This window comes from Danio rerio, chromosome 25 (assembly GCF_049306965.1).
Source record: "Danio rerio strain Tuebingen ecotype United States chromosome 25, GRCz12tu, whole genome shotgun sequence".
Taxonomy (NCBI): Eukaryota; Metazoa; Chordata; class Actinopteri; order Cypriniformes; family Danionidae; genus Danio; species Danio rerio.
This window is the reverse complement of record NC_133200.1, coordinates 21,160,999-21,179,154: the sequence shown is the minus strand read 5'-3', so window position 1 is coordinate 21,179,154 and position 18,156 is coordinate 21,160,999. Positions and strand designations below refer to the sequence as shown.

The window sequence follows — 18,156 nt, the reverse complement described above, 5'->3', positions numbered from 1 at the left end:
TGGTCACTCAAAATGTTCATTAAAAATTTGCCAATATTTAAAAACTGAAGTTGTTTTTTGGAGATTTTAATCAAACGTTTGTTAGCTCAATCTATAAACTCTAACACTCTAATCATATATTTAATTGTCAAATAAACTACTTACAGGCCTCCTAACTGCTATATAACCGTACCCTGCTAAACAGCTTGACCCCCGTTAATTGCTGCTTGCAGCTATATTTTAATTTATTTTTGTTAAAATGGTTTAATAATTTTTTTTACAACATTGCTTTATTTATATATATATATATATATATTATTGTTTAGCTTCCTATTAAAATATGAATTGAAATGAGAAATTTGTGAGGGGTGTACCTATATATGCTGAGCACTGTATATTTTCCGGCAGCATTCCTCAATGTGAATGTCATGGTAGAGGACAGAAAAATAAGAAATGTACAAATACTACTGCACTTGTTTCACCCATTGCATTTTTTATTTTTAGGCGAGAATGTGTTTGTTTAGACTTGTAAAATGAGCTTGATTTATAAGACGATTTTGCAGATGCAAGTTCAAGGACTTTACCAGCTATGCAAAGCTCCTGAACAATTATTTGTCACACTTTACATAAAGCTACATTAGTTAATAAATTAAATAACGTGAACTAAGTCTAAACAATACAAGAACAGCATTATAAATCACAACTCAACATTCATGAATACCATGTTAAAATCTAAATTTATGCTGGTTAACATTATTTAATCCACTGTGAATTAACAATAACTGTATTTTTTATTAAGTAACGTTAATAAACATGATCAAATACTGTAATAACAAATTGTTCATTGTTTATTCATGTTATTAAATGCATTAGCAATAACTGATACAATCTTATTGTAAAGTGTTATCCTATTACTAAATCGGTTTGTAAACGATTCATTTCAAGAATTCACCCTTAGCCGATGACTGATTATAAAGCGTGTTTGGCATGCTGTCCTGGGAGAGAGCCCTGAGCTTGTGAGATCCTCGAGCCCGGGGCCTTCCCATCCCCCCCAACCCCCACCCCATTGCAGGGCAAGAAGGGAGTCTGAGTTCAGGTAGGTCTCAAGAACTCCCCTGCTTGATAATGGTAGATGTAGATGAATGCTATAGAGAAGGGGTCACCAAACTTGCTCCTGAAGGGCCGGTGTCACGCAGATTTTAGCTCCAATCCTAATCAAACACATCTGAACAAGCTAATCAAGGTCTTACTAGGTATAATCGAAACACCCAGACAGGTGTGTTGAGGCAAGTTGGAGCAAAACCTTGCAGGGACACCAGCCCTCCAGGACCAAGATTGGTGACCCCTGCTATAGAGTGTGAATACTGGATTCAATGCTTGTCTATGATGTCAATTTAGTTTTGTCAATTTACTTAAGTTACATCTTTTTGGTCTGTGGGAGGAAACCAGAGAGCCAGGGAAAACCCATGCAACACGGGGAGAACATGCAAACTTCACACAAAAATGCCAACTTGGCCAGGTAAAATCTGAGCCAGTGACATTCTTGCTGTGAGGCAATGATGCTAACCATTAGGCATCCATGCTGCCCTGCCAAGTAAAGAGGAGGAGTAGGGGAGGAAGGGGGGATTCTTCAAGATGAGGATGGCTAAGGTAAGATACTCTGGTTATTTATAGTGATTTAGGAATCGTCTGATTGTTAAATCATGTGTTGGCTAATGAGGACCAGCTGCTATCAATCATAAGCGCGTGCTCCTCCCGAAATTAGTTTATAAATAAACTTCACTCAGCTTTGTAGTGAATCAGTGTTTTTGGGCTTAATATCTCTGATGTTTTTAATCCCATTCATTTAGCTAAAAATTTAATCCAAATACAGTTCGATCACTAACTTATGTATAATGGTAAACATCCTAAACAATAGCAGACGGGCTGTCGGTTAATAAAAAGATGAGCTGTTTGTTTTCCACAACATTTTGAACAACCAGAAAGCCTCTTTTCTGTTGACAGTCATTCATTAAATCCACCCTGTCCATTAATAAAGGAAATCAGGCCCCAAAATCAAAGCCAATAGTTTACTTGTGTACAGAAAAAAAAACACTTTTTGTATAATAGTCTTAAACATGTTATATTTATGAGAAGGGCTCAGAAAAAGTAGCTAAATTAATATTTGTAAGATATAGACATTGATATTTGTGATGCTTCTCTCAGTGTGCAAACAAGTTTCACTAATATTTGTTTTTGTAATAACACAATAAGGTTGTACTAGTTCATGCTAGTTAATGCATTTACGAACATGAACAAAACATTTATTACAGCATTTACTAGTTAATGAAAATACAGTTAATTGTTAGTTCATGTTAACTAACAGTGGATTAACTAGTGTTAGCAAGCATACATTTGGAAGTTAATAATGCATTAGTAAATGTTAAACTATGAATAATAAATCCCGAACAAGTATTGTTAATAATTATGTTAGTAAATGTATTGACTAATAAAACCTTATTGTTAAATTCTTATGTACAGAGCATAATTAATGAATCATAACCTGGAACATAAGCTAGTGTGCTTTAAATAATAATTTGATCATTTATTTGGGCTGTCTGATATTCTGCCCTGTGGTGACTCTCACCTTTAGAGTAGATGGTGTGGTAATTGAGATCCCCATCCCAGATCCTGGCAATACTGACAACACCTTGTACTGTTCACATTAGAGAAGAAATCAGTTAGAAAAAATAAATGAATGCAAAAATAAGTGAAATATCCACTAAACATCTAGCAGACCTTCTGAATATCTGTGATGTCCTGCAGCTTGATGACTTTATTCTTCTTCGAGGATGTTGCGCGAGAGCTGGAGCTTTCAAAACACAGGTAACTAAAACACGAAACATATGATTTATCAGTTAACTCTTGTCTTGTTGTATAACGTTGCATAACTATGGCGTTTAAAGAATAAAGGATTATATATACACAGATGAAGTCAAAATGATTAGCCCTCTGATTTTTCTTTTTAAATATTTCCCAAATGATGTTGAACAGAGCAAGGATTTATTTCCTTTAATATTTTTATCTCCTAGAGAAAGTCTTATTCATTTTATTTTGGCTAGAATAGAAACTGTTTTACAGTTCTTAAGGTCAATATTATGAACTCATTTAAGCAATATTTTTTCAATTGTTTACAGAACAAATCAAGATTGGCTAGGCTAATTACCTTACTTAACATAGTTAAGCTTTAAATGTCACTATAAATATCGAAATATTCTGTTCAGTCATCATGTGTTTCTCTCCCTTAAACAGAAATGGGAGAGGAAAAATATACAGGAGGACTAATAATTCTGAAGGGCTTACAATTCTGACTTCAACTGTACACGTTTCAACAAAATATGTTTTTCAATTTGTAAATTGTGACATTTAATGGATGAAATCTTTTGTGCTGACTCTGAAAAAGCCCCAAACACTAATAATCAGCAAACAGCAAGCTAAGAGCTAATGTGCAGTACAGCTGCGTCTGAACATACTTTTCCGTGACGTAGAGGACACCGTTGCGGATGTAATCAGTCGGCATTTTTCTGTCTCTGTTGATCAAGCAGCATCGCCAGCCATTTTCACACACTGTGGGGAAAGACATCTGTTCAATTCTTTATTTACGACTCTGTCCAAACTTCATCTGATCTGATTTTAGACTAAATCTGTAGCTTCAATAGCAGAAACCAATTGACCATTTAAAAATATATTTATGAGCATTTTTGCAAAAAATAAATAAATAAATAAATAAAATTAAGGATCCCTGCCCTGAAACCACATCTTGAGAATAGGTGGTGTTGTGTTCAAACTTTTCTAAATAGGACATACTTAAGGAAATAAGTAGCAACATGTCAAAACTTCACTAAATATGCCACATTATCTGACAATTGTAAGAAATAATCCCAAAAGCCAATTGACTGTGTAAAGCCACATAAAACAAAACAGAAAAAAACATGTATATGCAGAGTTCAGCAACTAATCAGCCGGAATCAGCTGAGGAGACGTGAAATCGAGAAGCAAGACTAAGCTGTCACTCAACAAGCCACGCCCTTAATTATGCACACTTAATATAAATAAAATGTATGAGTTATAAAAAAAATCCCCCCTCACAGTTGTCATGAAGGGTAATATTAGTTATACACACCAAAATCTTTTTTGTACAACACTATAAACTCCTTTTACCGCTGTAAAGTTGGCCATTTTAACAGTAGGGTCAATAGAAATGTGCTCTATTTTGGAGCCAGGCCTAGTGGAATTTTGATGAATTTCAGTTTCTGTTCCTTCTGTATTAGCTTCATGAGGATGAGCGGGTTTTGAAAAAAAAAAAAACTCCCAACACCTATGAAGAAATCCAGGAAATCTCCATATCCTTGCATTATAAACAGAAGATTTAACAGCTTTTGTTTATTCAGCGTGACTAATCAAGACTAAACTATGGTATCATTTCACAGAATTATTTATTTCTAACACCTCACTGAAGTAATGCAAGTTTTTTACACTAAAACATTTTTATATGTGGTAATTCCACACTGTAGTTTATTGAGAAGCTACACAAACAGCAGTAATCATTACAGAATGTTTATATCAACGTCATAATCGTCCAATTAAATTGATTTTGAAATGGGTTTTTGCATTGCTTATCAGGTTTACTAGAACTGGCTGTACTTACAATATGTGCATAAAAATTGCCTTTGATCTCAGTCCTATCTAGAAGGTAGATGTTTTATATATTTTTTTTTACAAAGTATAGAGTTGTCAAAAAAACAAACAAACTGACATCTCTTGCATTTCCTGCTCTCACCTGAAAGAGGGCGCTCGTTCTCAGACAGGTTAAAGACTTCATGAAAAGGGCCTCTTTTGGTGTTGTAAGCCCGTCCGCTTTCCTCTTCTCGACCGATTCCACATGACATGCTGGTGGACTGACCGCTGCGCGCCACCACCGGCTGCATCTGCTGTGAGGAACAAGCAGAAGCATCAGGTCAAGAGCACGACATGCAAATGAAGGCCCAAAACTGCAGGGTTCCTGTGTGCTGATGAAGGATCAATGCTGTCCTCCAACTCCTCACCAGATGAACAACAGAACTGACCTATCGATAAGCCCCTCCCCTCAAATGCAGATCAGCCAATGGCGCTTGAGTATCAGCTGCACTGAAACGTAATGTTTAGTTTTAAAGACTTAAAGTGTGGTTTTTTAGCATCATAGAGAAGCATTTAAATTTGATGCATTTTAAAGTTTTGTGCTTGATAAAAATTGGAGCTTGAGTAGTTTGGCAATAAAGTTTATTTTATTTCATATTCTAATTCCAAGACCTATTGATTCATGCCCGTTTTCGCCACTGAATAAAATAAATAAATAAAACAAAGTTATTGTGACTTTATCTCAGAATTCAGATTTTTTTTTATATAATTGCGATGGTTTATCTCGATGTATCGATGTTTCGGACTGTATAACTTGGATCTGAAACTTAATTTCTCAGAATTTGGTCTTTTTTTCATCATTAAATCATTCAAAGATTGGATTCTCGACACCCACATAACATAAATTATAAATGAGGGTGATTTGCATACGTTTATTTAAAAGTTTTTAGTCTTTTGAGTTAGTAATGAAGTTACAAACATTCAAATAACAGAAGTACTGAGATAATAGTTTATTGTTTTGATTAAATCACCGATGTAGTTATGCTAAAGTTTAAAGTCACCTTCATGTGCTCAAAAATAAAAGTTGTAGGTGGCAATTACATTATTTAATCAGCCAACAAAAATATGCCACTGAATAAATCTTTAAAAATAATCCATTTAGCAATGAATTCAGCTAATTACTTCTTCATTTTATTTTTAATAAAAATTACATGTTCTATGTTCTGTTTGTTAAAACCAAAAGTTTCTTGCAGTGTTGTTTTTTTAATAAACGAAAAGCAAATTACATTTGTCGCCTCCCCTTTTTGGCTGATCCGAACCGTAAGATTTGTGATCTGTTACATCGCTAATATGAAAAAAAAAACTTAAGTACATGCACAAAACAACACAAATGTAGTCAAAGGCTACTGAACTATTTGATCTTTTGATCAACTATATTATAAAGTTGTTTGTTATTTAATTTTGTATTTTTCTCTTTGGAGTAGAAATTATTTTTATAGCTGATATTTATTGATAATATTTATATCATACAAAGTATAAAGCCGATCGGTCAGTTCTTATGATGTGACTCATAGTAAACTTGCAGCATACTTTCAACTAGGTGTGCCTAGAAAGCGTGAAACAAAAGACACACACACATTATATATATATATATATATATATATATATATATATATATATATATATATATATATATATATATATATATATATATATATATATATATCTTTTAAAAAGTGGTTATCTCGTGCGACAGTACAGAGGACAGTATTGCTGCTTCAGGATATTTTAGACATGGACACATTGGATGATTAAGTGGAGCAAAGCCAGACCACATGCAACTCGATCTTCCATTGTTAAATGAATTTGAAAAAGAGAGCGCAACATTTTCACGCTAGAAAGCATGTTTTATGCAGGAATGTAGCTAATATGCTGCAATGACCCCTTTACATACGAGATCAATGTAGCAAATTCTGACACTCTCACCGCCAGAGCTGAAGGCAGATAGCGTTGTCGCCAGGGAGGCCAGAGCGACCTTGGATGCTCTCACCGCTTTCGATGTGAACGCACAGTTATTCTCGATGTACAAGCTCAGAACTTTAAACTAGTGCACATAACTTTGTTTAGTTGCAGCAGTTTTGTTCAATGCAGAAATGTGGTGTTGAGAAGCCTTCACGATTAATTAACCGTCAAAAATTAAAGTGAGGGTAATAGATAAATCAGTTAATTGCTGCATCCCTAATATAAAAGTCAGAATTCTTGTCTCACGCAATTCTTGGAGGAAAAAAAAAATCTGACTTCTCAGATAAAAAGTCACAATAATGTTTTTATTATTATTATTCAGTTGTGAAAACAGGCTTCCAAACAAGACAGCTTAATGTCTTAGGATGTACACATATTCATGTTGAACTCTGCTAATGTCACCTAAAGCTTTTTATTCAAAATCTTTAGCTAATAACCATTAGCTAAAACATTAGCTAGCTACAGTAACTAAGGCAGGTGGGGATTACCGATAGGTCAACTGACCCTGAATCAGCACCCGAGGACCCGAGAGCAGCACTCATAAATCGTTGTTATTAAACCAGTGAGTGCCATTGAGCCAAGCAGCAGTGCATGATGGGTCAGAGGCTCCTGAGGTCAGCTGGACTTCTTTGGGTCTGGAGCCAAACAGTAGCCAGGGATGCCTGGAGGTGCTGAGCACTAGTGCCAAGCTTAAAGCCGGAGTTAAACAGCCACTTATCTCTCTGCTATTACCACTCACCAATTCATCCCAGCATATATATTACCACCAGGACATTAGTTTATTCACAGTGTGGGTTAGAGTTTGGGCTCGAGCAAGACACAGGTCACCTGATAGATATTTGTGGATGTTTCTTCAACTGTGGGCACCTTTAAGTTGTAGGAGTTTACTTTATTAAAGGAGTAGTTCACCCAAAAATGTAAATTCAGTCATGCTTCACTTCTTGTAAATCTGAGTTCCTTTTTAGTTTTGGAAACTGGTAGTAACTGACTGTCATAGTATGTTTTTATTTTTATACTATGGATGTCAATGGCTAGCAGTCACTTGATTTTGAGGAAATGCTGAGTAAATGTTGATTTTTAGGTGAACTATCCCTCTAATCGAAGAACTTTTTGTTTTAAACAATTGAAATTTGTAACTATTATGGGTTTTGCTTCAAGTTATACAAATCTATAGTAACAGCAAATGTAAAACAATCATTATCAAATAATATTTGCCTTAATGTAGAGAAATGTTAGAAAAATTTTGCACATAAGGCAATTAAGTTATATTTTAGCAACAAACACATAAACATCCAATTGTAGAACAGATTTATATATAATTTACAACAAAATTCATAAGAACTAATTCTAATAATAATAATAATAATATTAATAACAATAACCATTAGATTCAAAGATATTGCAATACATCATGTAAATAATAACAATAAACAAATATCAATGTCATTATTCATAAGACTAAACAACTATATTCTCAGCATTATTATTGTTCAGTAAAACAGAAAACAATATACACAAAGCATAAAATAAATTATTGATAACGTGTATTGTTTTATATAGCTGTAAGGTATAGACTTTGTTTAAAAAGACAACTACATGTTAAATGTGTTTATTTCGAGCATTATACAGGCTGATGCTTTAAACAACAACACCAATATTAATAACAGCATCAATAACTCGAATATATATCAATAAAAATAAATAACACATTTTTATTTAAATTAAATCTATTCATGATAATGATAAACAATTACTATTATTAATACACCAACAACTAACAATAATAACCTGAAATTGTCTTTTTCTCCTCTTCAGTCTACTTTTGGGACATTTTTGTGAAAGTGAAAGTGTGTATTCATTCAGGGGCTTGACTTTCTAAACCTCCACAGGTCAAGTGGCCAGAGTTGAAGAAACACCCTTATATTTGCAGAAACTGATTGTTCATCGTGCACAGATAGAGAGATAGATGGAGAGAAAAGAGAGAGAGAGAGAGAGAGAGAGAGAGAGAGAGAGAGAGAGAGAGAGTACATCTGCAAATACAATATATCTGTAAAAGATAAAGCCACTAACTCCGACATGACTAAATGAAGCCTCTTTAAGGAGAAAAACATCCCAATCCTAAAGTCACTAACAGCAGCCACACTCAAAGAAAACACACCCTACCAGTGTAATATACAGTAACCCACACCATCGGCAGCAGTCTGCCTCTGCAGAAACTAAACACTTCAACATGACCACAGCAGAAGAGCCAAGCTTTCCAGAGTTTATAGACACGTACACATGACATTTAGATCATCAGAAGAAAAACTACTGAATGAATACAAGGCATTGCTCTTTGGTTTTAAGGCAAGACACTGCAGATGAAATAGAGTAGAACAAATGAAGTAGAAGTTAAAGGTTAAATTGCCAAGCTTTCCCTGACTGGTAACATTTTATTACAAGTTTTCTAAAATGTTTAAATATGCAAATGAGGTATTATTTAATGAAATATGCCCTCGATTGCATCATTTCTATATATAAAAAAAAATAAAAATGAAAAAGTTTGTGTTAGATTTTTTCCTGACATATTACAGTTGATGGTTTTTACAGAGGAGATCTCATTTTATCATGAATCAGACAACTCTAACTAATTGCAATACTGTTACTTTTTATGTCAAGTCATTCTTTATGTTACTTTTATGTTACTTTTTCTGACCTTACTTTACTTAGAAAAATAATATTATTACGTGACTCGTGTTTCCTGTATTGCGTTACCCCCAACACAGGTCAACAGATCAGCTTGTTTATGAAAAAGTATTTTGTTTTTGGTATTATATATTGAATAAAATCAGGCAAATCATTAAATCATATGAACACATCACACTGCAAAAAACTAATACAGATATTAATAAAACTGTAAATTGATCAAGTCACACTTGAAAACTGTACTATGGATGTTTTATTACCTTTTTGTAATTCTCTAAACTGCAGCGACTCGCCTTAAAGGTATAGTTCACCCAAAAATGATTACTGTCATTATTTACTCCCACTTTACTAGCTCCAAATCAGCTTCTTAAAAAAAAAGTTTCTTTTGTTGAACAAAAAAGAAGATAATTTGAAAAATGTTGGAAGATGTACTCATTAACTGTCCTATTCCAGAGGCTGCATCCTCCGAAGTATGCATTCAAAGGGCGCTGCATCTTTGCAGTGTGCAGTGATGAAGGCTCTCATTTCAAACAAATTAGAAGGCTTCTTCATGTGCAAATGCAGCTTCAAAATGCGTCTTTCGTTTCCAGGTAATGAAGAACAAAACCAGTGAATCCTTTGCGGCTTCGAACATCCCAAGGTTCATTGTGTGCTGGAACGGCAGGATAACGGCAGGATATTTTTAAAATAAAACTCCAGATTAAATGTATAAATTTGGTTTTATTTAACAATCCAAAGAACAAACAAAAAGTGCTCAGGGGAAGCTCAAATATTTTGTCGGTGCTCTTTGGGTAAGGGATTCATCAAAATACAACAAAAATCAGTCCAAGGCACTCAAAAAATGTGGAAAATTTAAAAAGCCTTTATTCAGATGGCTAATCCTTAAATAAAACTGTGTTTCAGCAAGGACCTGTCCTCATCAGGGTAACAGTGATCATGTGCGTCAAAAGAGGCTCTAGACACAGCTCATCGATGTTACCCTAATAAAGGCAGGTCCTTGCTGAAACGCATAGTTTTTTCAAGGATTAGCCATCTGAATAAAGGCTTTTTAAATTTTCCACATTTTTCGAGTGCCTTGGACTGATTTTATTGTTGGTTTTATTTGACTTGGATCTCTAAACCCATGTTAAAAAACAAAAAGAGAATGACTCACTAAAATCTCACTATATGTTTACATTTTTATGTGTACACGTATGGATCAAAGGGATTTCCAGCTTTTGTTTTTTTTTGCTTTTAAATTTTCTTATCGCTTATTAACGGCAGCTGTTATGGTAGCTACTGTAGGTGATGAGATCGGTCCTCTGTAGGCTACATAGTCTCATTTCAAAATGCTCTGTTCGGCTTGTGAGACTTCCAAGGACTCACCTCGGAGGTGGATGCAGCCTCTGAAATGAATGAGGCACAGCTATTGACATCCATAGACATTTGTTTTCCAACTATGGCAGTTAATGGTATCATCAACAAGCATTTTTTAAAATAACTTTGTGTTCAACAGAAGCAAGTAACTTATAAAAGCACATGAGGAAGAGTAAATGATGAGCTTATTTGATTTTTAGGTGAACTATCCCTTTAAATCTTAACCAAAGTCTCCATGAAGTGTCATTTGTTGCTTGAATATATGAAACCTTGACTGTTCTGATGTAGCCAGCACTATTATACTACACTATTTGCTATAGTATAAATATAAACCCCATGTCAAACACACACACTCTTACACAAATATAATATTCTTACTGTTACCTTGTCTGCTGACGACGGATCGAAAACCTCACTTTTGTGAGTATACTTTTTGTGCAAACTAATGCGACGATTTTGATCCAGCTGCCAACAGACATTTTAAGTGTCATATTGCATATTCTTGACAACACACACACACACGTATATATGAACACACACACACGCAGGACCAGCCATTGGTGGCAAACACAGGCACTGTTGTGAAACCAAAGGCCACACCAGATCCCTACCTTTTCAAAGCCAGAGAGCTGAGAGAGGAGAAATAACAGAGTGATCATGTGACAGAGCATCAGCCAACCACATCCTGCCAGTCATTCACCACACAGAAGAAGACATCCTCCATTCACTGTGCTTCTCTTCAGGCACACTGCACACTTTGCAAGCTGTCCTCCATTTTATTTCAGTTGACTGGTTATTGTTTGTTTGATTTTGCAGCTCATTTAAAATTATATTTTGAAACTCTTATTAAGTGCAGCCTGGCCAAGATGGCAATATAAATATATTATTTATAATCTAATCTAATATACATCATTAATATCACATTACATGTCAAATAAAACTGAAATAATACTTATATATATATATATATATATATATATATATATATATATATATATATATATATATATATATATATATATATATAGTGTTTAATGCACTTATATAATCTATATATAACAATTATATATTAAAATATAACTATTATTGAAGAGCATCCTGCCAGATGATAAATAAAAACATTACAATAAAAAATGTAATTGCAAAATCCTTAAAATTACAGACAAATATAGAAATAAAAACTCAAAGACAAAATTTATACGCTAACATAAATACATACACTACTTGACAAAAGTCTTGTCGCTTATCCAAGTTTTAGGATTGTATGAAACTTTGACTAAATATAATATGATCATGCCTTGATTATTTATTACTTAATTAGGACAGTAAGGTCTGACTTAGCTTAGAAAGAATTCTTGTCACTTAACAGAAATAATGTACAGTATAGAATATAAAGTCAAGGTGCAGTGAAGAATTAATATTGTGTATGACACCCATGAGCTTGGACGATTGCATCCATACATCTCTGCAATGACTCAAATAACTTAATAATAAAGTCATCTGGAACGGCAAAGAAAGCATTTTTGCAAGACTCCCAGAGTTTATCAAGATTCTTTGGATTCATCTTCAGTGCCTTCTCCTCCATCTTACCGCAAACATGCTCAATAATGTTCATGTCTGGTGACTGGGCTGGCCAATCCTAGAGCACTTTAACCTTCTTTGATTTCAAGAACTTTGATGTGAAGACTGAAGTATGAGAAAAAGCTCTATCCTGCTGAAAAATTTGCCTTCTCTTGTGGTTTGTAATGTAATGGGCAGCACAAATGTCTTGATTCCTCAGGTTGTTGATGTTGCCATCCACTCTGCAGATCTCTTGCATGCCTCCATACTGAGAGTAACCACCAAACCATGATTTTTCCTTCATCAAACTTGACTAATTTTTGTGTGAATCTTGGGTCCATGCAGGTTTCTTTTGCAGTATTTGTGATGATTGGGATGCAGTTTAACAAAAAATTCATCAAAAAAAAAAAATCTACCTTCTGCCACTTTTACAAATAATCAACTAGAAGCCAAGTTAATATTTGTTGCTCTTACAACTGGGATCGATGACAAGACTTTTGTCAGGTAGTGTATATGCTAAGAAAATGTTTACTTTTTAATTAGTTTACAAAAAAAAAAAGACTAAAATCCTAAAACAATAAATATATAGACATTTTAAAAAGGACAAAATGTTGTTTCTATAAAACAAGGTTGTTTCTATTCACTCTTGGTCTCTTTTCAATAAGAGTTTAAGTTTAAAGCTTCTAACAAAAAGATGACGTCATCAGCACTGTTAAGTCATAACTGAGCAGAACTCCTCATAAAAACACACACACACACACACAGAGTGTTTAGTATTGTTGAATGTGAAACTTACTCGTCTGCTGAGCGTGGTGTTGTTGCGCTCTTTCAGTTGTGGATCTGTGGGTAAAGTGGTCCACACGATGTACGGAGTGTCGTATTTGTCCCTCAGTTTTGGGCAGCTCTTGAACATGAAGTCAATGATAAAGAATTTGATGCCGGCGTAAATCCCTGCAATTATCAAGTTACAACACATGAAATAAGGAAAATAAAACTCTCGATGAAAGAAGTAAAAGGCATTTTGAACTGAATGTGTTACCGATCATGAAGCCCATGAGTTTGTATGGCAGCAGGCAGGACGCAATGAAGGCCACCCATAAACCAACATACAGTTTCTGAGTGATTTCAGGCTGGACCCACATGAAGAGACTGCAATACACACACACACACACACACACACAATTACATACATTACACATGTGTAAATGTACATTTATATAATGTCTGTAAATGTTATACATTTAAAAAGAGCAGTACAATGAAATTAAAATGCTATCAAAATGATGGCATAGAATACAGATATAGATAGACACAGACAGATGGATGGACGGATATAATGGTAATAAACTGATAGTCCGGTAAAATATAACATGACAATTAATACATTTATTAATAATATTCAGTTACTATTTTTAGGATCTCAAGATAAATATTATACTATAAAAAAACTAACAAACAGACAAATAAATTATTTAAATAGTTTTATAAATATGTTGAATACGTTAACTACAGTACATAAGCTAAACAAAATCTTCTGATTTTCCTATTCTTCAAATTTTTTGTTTTTATTGTGCTGATAGAGGATATGATTATATAATCAAACATATAACATAACATAAACATAGACACACTGTTGGAGTGTGTGAGTGAGTGTGTGTACTGGTTTTGCTATAATGTCAGTTTAATGACATGGTTATGACCAAGGTATTGCAATGTTGAGGTGGTGTTTGAGGATATGCCTTGTTCAAAATGGTTAAAAATTAAACTTTATGGGGCCTTTCGACATTCTAAATTCGCCACAGGTTTCCTATAAGGGTTGGGTTTAGGGCGAAGGCCATAAAATAAGTGATTATTACAGTATAAAATACATTACAGCAATAAAAAGTCCTCAGAAATGACCAAAGCCATCATGTGTATGTGGCTAAATCTAGGTAGTAAATGAGCAACCAATTTTGAGAAATATGGAATTTTTTTTTTATTCCACAGTTAATGCAAATAAGATTTGACAATATTAATTTATTTTACAATATATATATATATGAGCACAAACACACACACACACACAAATATTTTCATAAAAAAGACATTCTCAGGCCCATAGCCAGGGCAAGTTCAGGCACTTCACAAGACCCACGCCCAGGTATTTGTACACATAGGGCTCAACCTGTGCATGGCACATGCCCTTTTTGGTCTTGGATAGAAAGTGCCCCTCCAAAATGATCTGACTGACAAAGTCCAGAATTTGGCTTAAAGTGTGACTAAAATGCAGTATTTGAACCTCACAACTGAATAGAAAATGAAGCAAATAACTGCAAAAGGTTCTTTTTGTGAAAAAAGAAGGACCCCTTTCACCAGGCTAGCTACAGGCCTGATTCTTTACGTATTCAATTAAATCCAGCAAATTATACAACTAGTGACACAATGGCACAGTAGGTAGTGCTGTCGTATCACTGCAAGAAGGTCGCTCGTTCAGATGGCTTTTCTGTCTGGAGTTTGCATGTTCCCCTGCACACGTGTGGGTTTCCTCCGGGGGCTCCGGTTTCCCACACAGTATAAGACATGCGCTAAAGGTGAATTGGGTAGGCTTAATTGTCCGTAGTGTATGAGTGTGAATGGGTGTGTGTGGATGTTTCCCAGTGAAGGTTTGCAGCTGAAAGGGAATCTGCTGCGTGAAACATGTGCTGGAAAAGTTGGCGGTTCATTCTGCTGTGGCGACCTCGGATTAATAAAGGGACTAAGTCGAAAAGAAAATAAATGAAATTATACAACTTATAGAAGAATGTAACCATGAGCAGCTATTCAATCATTATTTTTTAAATCTGGAAACAAAATAAAACAAAAACACCTGTAAACAAATAATCAGTAAGCAAATAAACTCAAAGCAACTGACACCTGAATCTGGACACCATGTTCACTGTTATCACCCACAATTCAACCACTCATACTCACTTTTTGATCTTCTCCAACACATCTGCCATCTTTCCAAACAGATTCTGTAAAAAGATATTACACATCTTACTTTAAAAAGCAGAATAGCACAAATCACAACCAGAGGAAAACATTGCTAACTGCCTGACCTGAGCTTTCTGTGCCACATCCAGCACCAGCTGAAACTTCTCGGAAACCGTCAGCTCCTCCTTTGGAGGCTCCTGAAGAAAAAAAAAAAGCGCGAATGAAGCATTTAACATCTTAAAAATTTGAAGAAATGACTGACACTAATGATCTGATATGAAGCTTTTATTCACCATAGGCTCGGAGACCTCAGGCACGATACTCCACTGAATCCTCCAACCTCTGAAACACAAAAAGTACAGTTCACAAGCAGCACAGGACAAACAGACACTAGACTAACATTATAAGATCTAAATGTGTTTACTGTCATTTTAATACCATAATGTTTAATCATTGCCTAAACAAAATGGATTAAGGGCGAAGTTACATTATAAATCAATAGATTTGCAAATACTCATGGATTTTAGTGAAAATCTGTATTTTGTTGACTGAAATTCTGAAGAAAAAAAATGTTCCAAGTGTTTTTTAGAACAGTGTAATTTTGAAATGATTATGTGACTATTGTAGTTTAGTTATTATTATTTGTTTTTACTTTTCCATTTTCTCTTTTTTTTGTTTTCTGACATATTTTAAACGTTGTATTTTCTACCATTAAATGAGCTTTTAGCTATTTTTTACTTTTAATTGAAAGTTAAGTCATCTTTACAGATGGTTTGTTATCCTAAAGCGGGTCTGTGTCTGCTCAGAATTCAATGTAAAGACACTATGCCGCTTTATACAGTTAGTGTAAATACAAACGTTTGAAAATCGACGCTGCTTCAGGTTTGGTTTCAGCCTTTGCTGTGTAAAGATGCCTTAAATTTAGAAATGAAAAGAACTTGCTGTTGGAAACCAAACAGAGGAATGAAAACAAAAGTAAATAAAAGCAAACCAAAAAAACTAAAATTAAAAACAAAAATCAACTCAACTAAAAACAAAACAAAACATATAATAAATAAAAAAAACAACAACAAATTAAAACACAATATATCCCAATACAACACTAAATAAAACAGCAAAAACCCAAACACACACAAAAAAAACTTGCCTTCTTTTAAAAATCGTACATTTTGTACGACTAAACTAGTAAATTAGCCGTACAAATTAGCCAATAAAATAACAAAAATCTTTGCATTTTCTTGTGAGAGATGGCTGTTTTTTTTTTTGTTTTTTTTTATACTAAATACATTTTAGGGTTTGATTATAATACTCATTAAACACACAACATACTGTATTAAAAACAACTGTGTTTCCCTGTTTTTTATAATTAGCAAACCAATAAAAAAACATGGCCCATATCACTAGTTAAAATGACATATTTTTCGGGAACATTCTTCGAAACATTTGGAATAATGTAAGTACATGCTGTAGGTAAGCAAAATATGAAGCCCTTTTTAGTAATTTTTGCATATTTTAATGAAAAAATAAACTTGTATATATTGAAAAATAAGCTATTTAACGTATGACTTCATTTTTATGCTTAATAAATAGCGAATCAACTTGTGTCTTGTGGTGAATTGTGGTGCTGATGGATTCCTGCATTTCAGACGTACTTCGCTATGAGGTAATTCAAGGACAGCCGCAAAATGGCTAAAAATAGGAACATGGGCAGAACCCAGCCGTGCCACGCAGCATTCATATAGATCTGTGGAAAGAGCAGAATGGAGAAAAGCAGACAGAGACATGATATACACTCCTGTATATCAAGATCAGAAAACTGGCATCATACTAGAGCTGCACCATATATTACAGAGGACCATCTATAGAAGTGTGAAACCAGCACTGCGATGATTTTTATTGAATTTATTTGCTGACAATGTCAAAATGGAAGTATAATTCATGAACATACAGTCTAAAAAATGTCAATATATTGTTTAAAATATACGGAAATTTTTATGTAAATATTAGTAGTTTAAATAAAAGTATTAAATCCCTCTTAATATTAGTAGTGTATGTAAATGGAAGTATTAAATACCTCTTAAATCGGCATATCTGATTATTCACAAATATTTTCTTCCGCCATTCATTCACATCTGCATCTGACGTCAGAACAGCAGAAGCCATTACTACTTCACCAACGCAACTTTAGAGCTAGTGTTTGAATAATTCTCTTGCATAATGTTTAAAGTAATGACAAAACAGCTGATTTTGCTCACTTTTTAAGATTATAAGGCTGAACAGAATGAAATGCCATCAGTCTACAGAGATATCTTCAAGTATTTTTATGTTGCAATCAGACGATCACTATAATTAACTCTGATTTGTTCACCTGTAGTTTGAAACGCATGCTGAGAAAACGCTGTTTTTCTCCTCTAAGGGCTTATTAGCTCTGCTCAGTATGACAGGTTGGCCGCCAAACATTTAAAATAGGCACCAGCCTTATTAAAAAAAACTGCATAGTTGCAATCTAAACAAGTATATTCTCGCCTAAAAAAAGCCTCAAAGGTACATTATGTTGTCCAACAGCTGCACTATTTGTCAAACTGTAGTGAGTTTATTGATGTGCTGTCACTCTGTGTGGGCAGAGTAATACAGAAGGGTGAAGAGGCTGCATGAGTGCTGTTATTGCAGAATATTGCACAGCTTTCAGTCAGTCAGACTTGAGAACCAGACAGAACTGTTATGCACGCAATCGTACTCTTAACAACATATAACTCATTACAGGGTTCTTACACCTTTTCCAACTTCAAATTCCAGCACTTTTCAAGCACTTTCAAGGTGCATTTGTATGCTTTTCCAGCACCTAATAACCACGGTTAATTACGTTTATATATGTTGTATGTACTTTTCACATTTACATCCATTGTGCTATTTTAAAAAACACAATATGACATTTCAACCTAAATT

At 34.2% G+C, this 18,156-nt stretch overlaps 1 protein-coding gene across 36 annotated transcripts in view; it reads right to left on the bottom strand.

Annotated features, from left to right (window-relative positions):
• The window catches only part of gramd4b (GRAM domain containing 4b), a 65,738-nt gene that overhangs the window by 9,777 nt on the left and 37,805 nt on the right, over positions 1–18,156 (bottom strand). For 11 of the 36 annotated variants that reach the window (XM_005163043.6, XM_073943072.1, XM_073943094.1 and 8 more), the window contains 10 exons: positions 16,863–16,954; positions 15,504–15,552; positions 15,336–15,407; positions 15,208–15,251; positions 13,298–13,407; positions 13,055–13,209; positions 4,799–4,949; positions 3,492–3,585; positions 2,758–2,848; positions 2,606–2,674 (listed from right to left, as the gene is read on the bottom strand). In XM_005163043.6, the coding sequence (XP_005163100.1) occupies positions 2,606–2,674; positions 2,758–2,848; positions 3,492–3,585; positions 4,799–4,949; positions 13,055–13,209; positions 13,298–13,407; positions 15,208–15,251; positions 15,336–15,407; positions 15,504–15,552; positions 16,863–16,954 (927 nt within the window). Of the gene's footprint in view, positions 1–2,605; positions 2,675–2,757; positions 2,849–3,491; positions 3,586–4,798; positions 4,950–11,082; positions 11,164–11,309; positions 11,328–13,054; positions 13,210–13,297; positions 13,408–15,207; positions 15,252–15,335; positions 15,408–15,503; positions 15,553–16,862; positions 16,955–18,156 lie in introns of all 36 variants that reach the window. The other 25 variants (XM_005163041.6, XM_073943065.1, XM_005163042.6 and 22 more) reach the window with 3 other exon arrangements.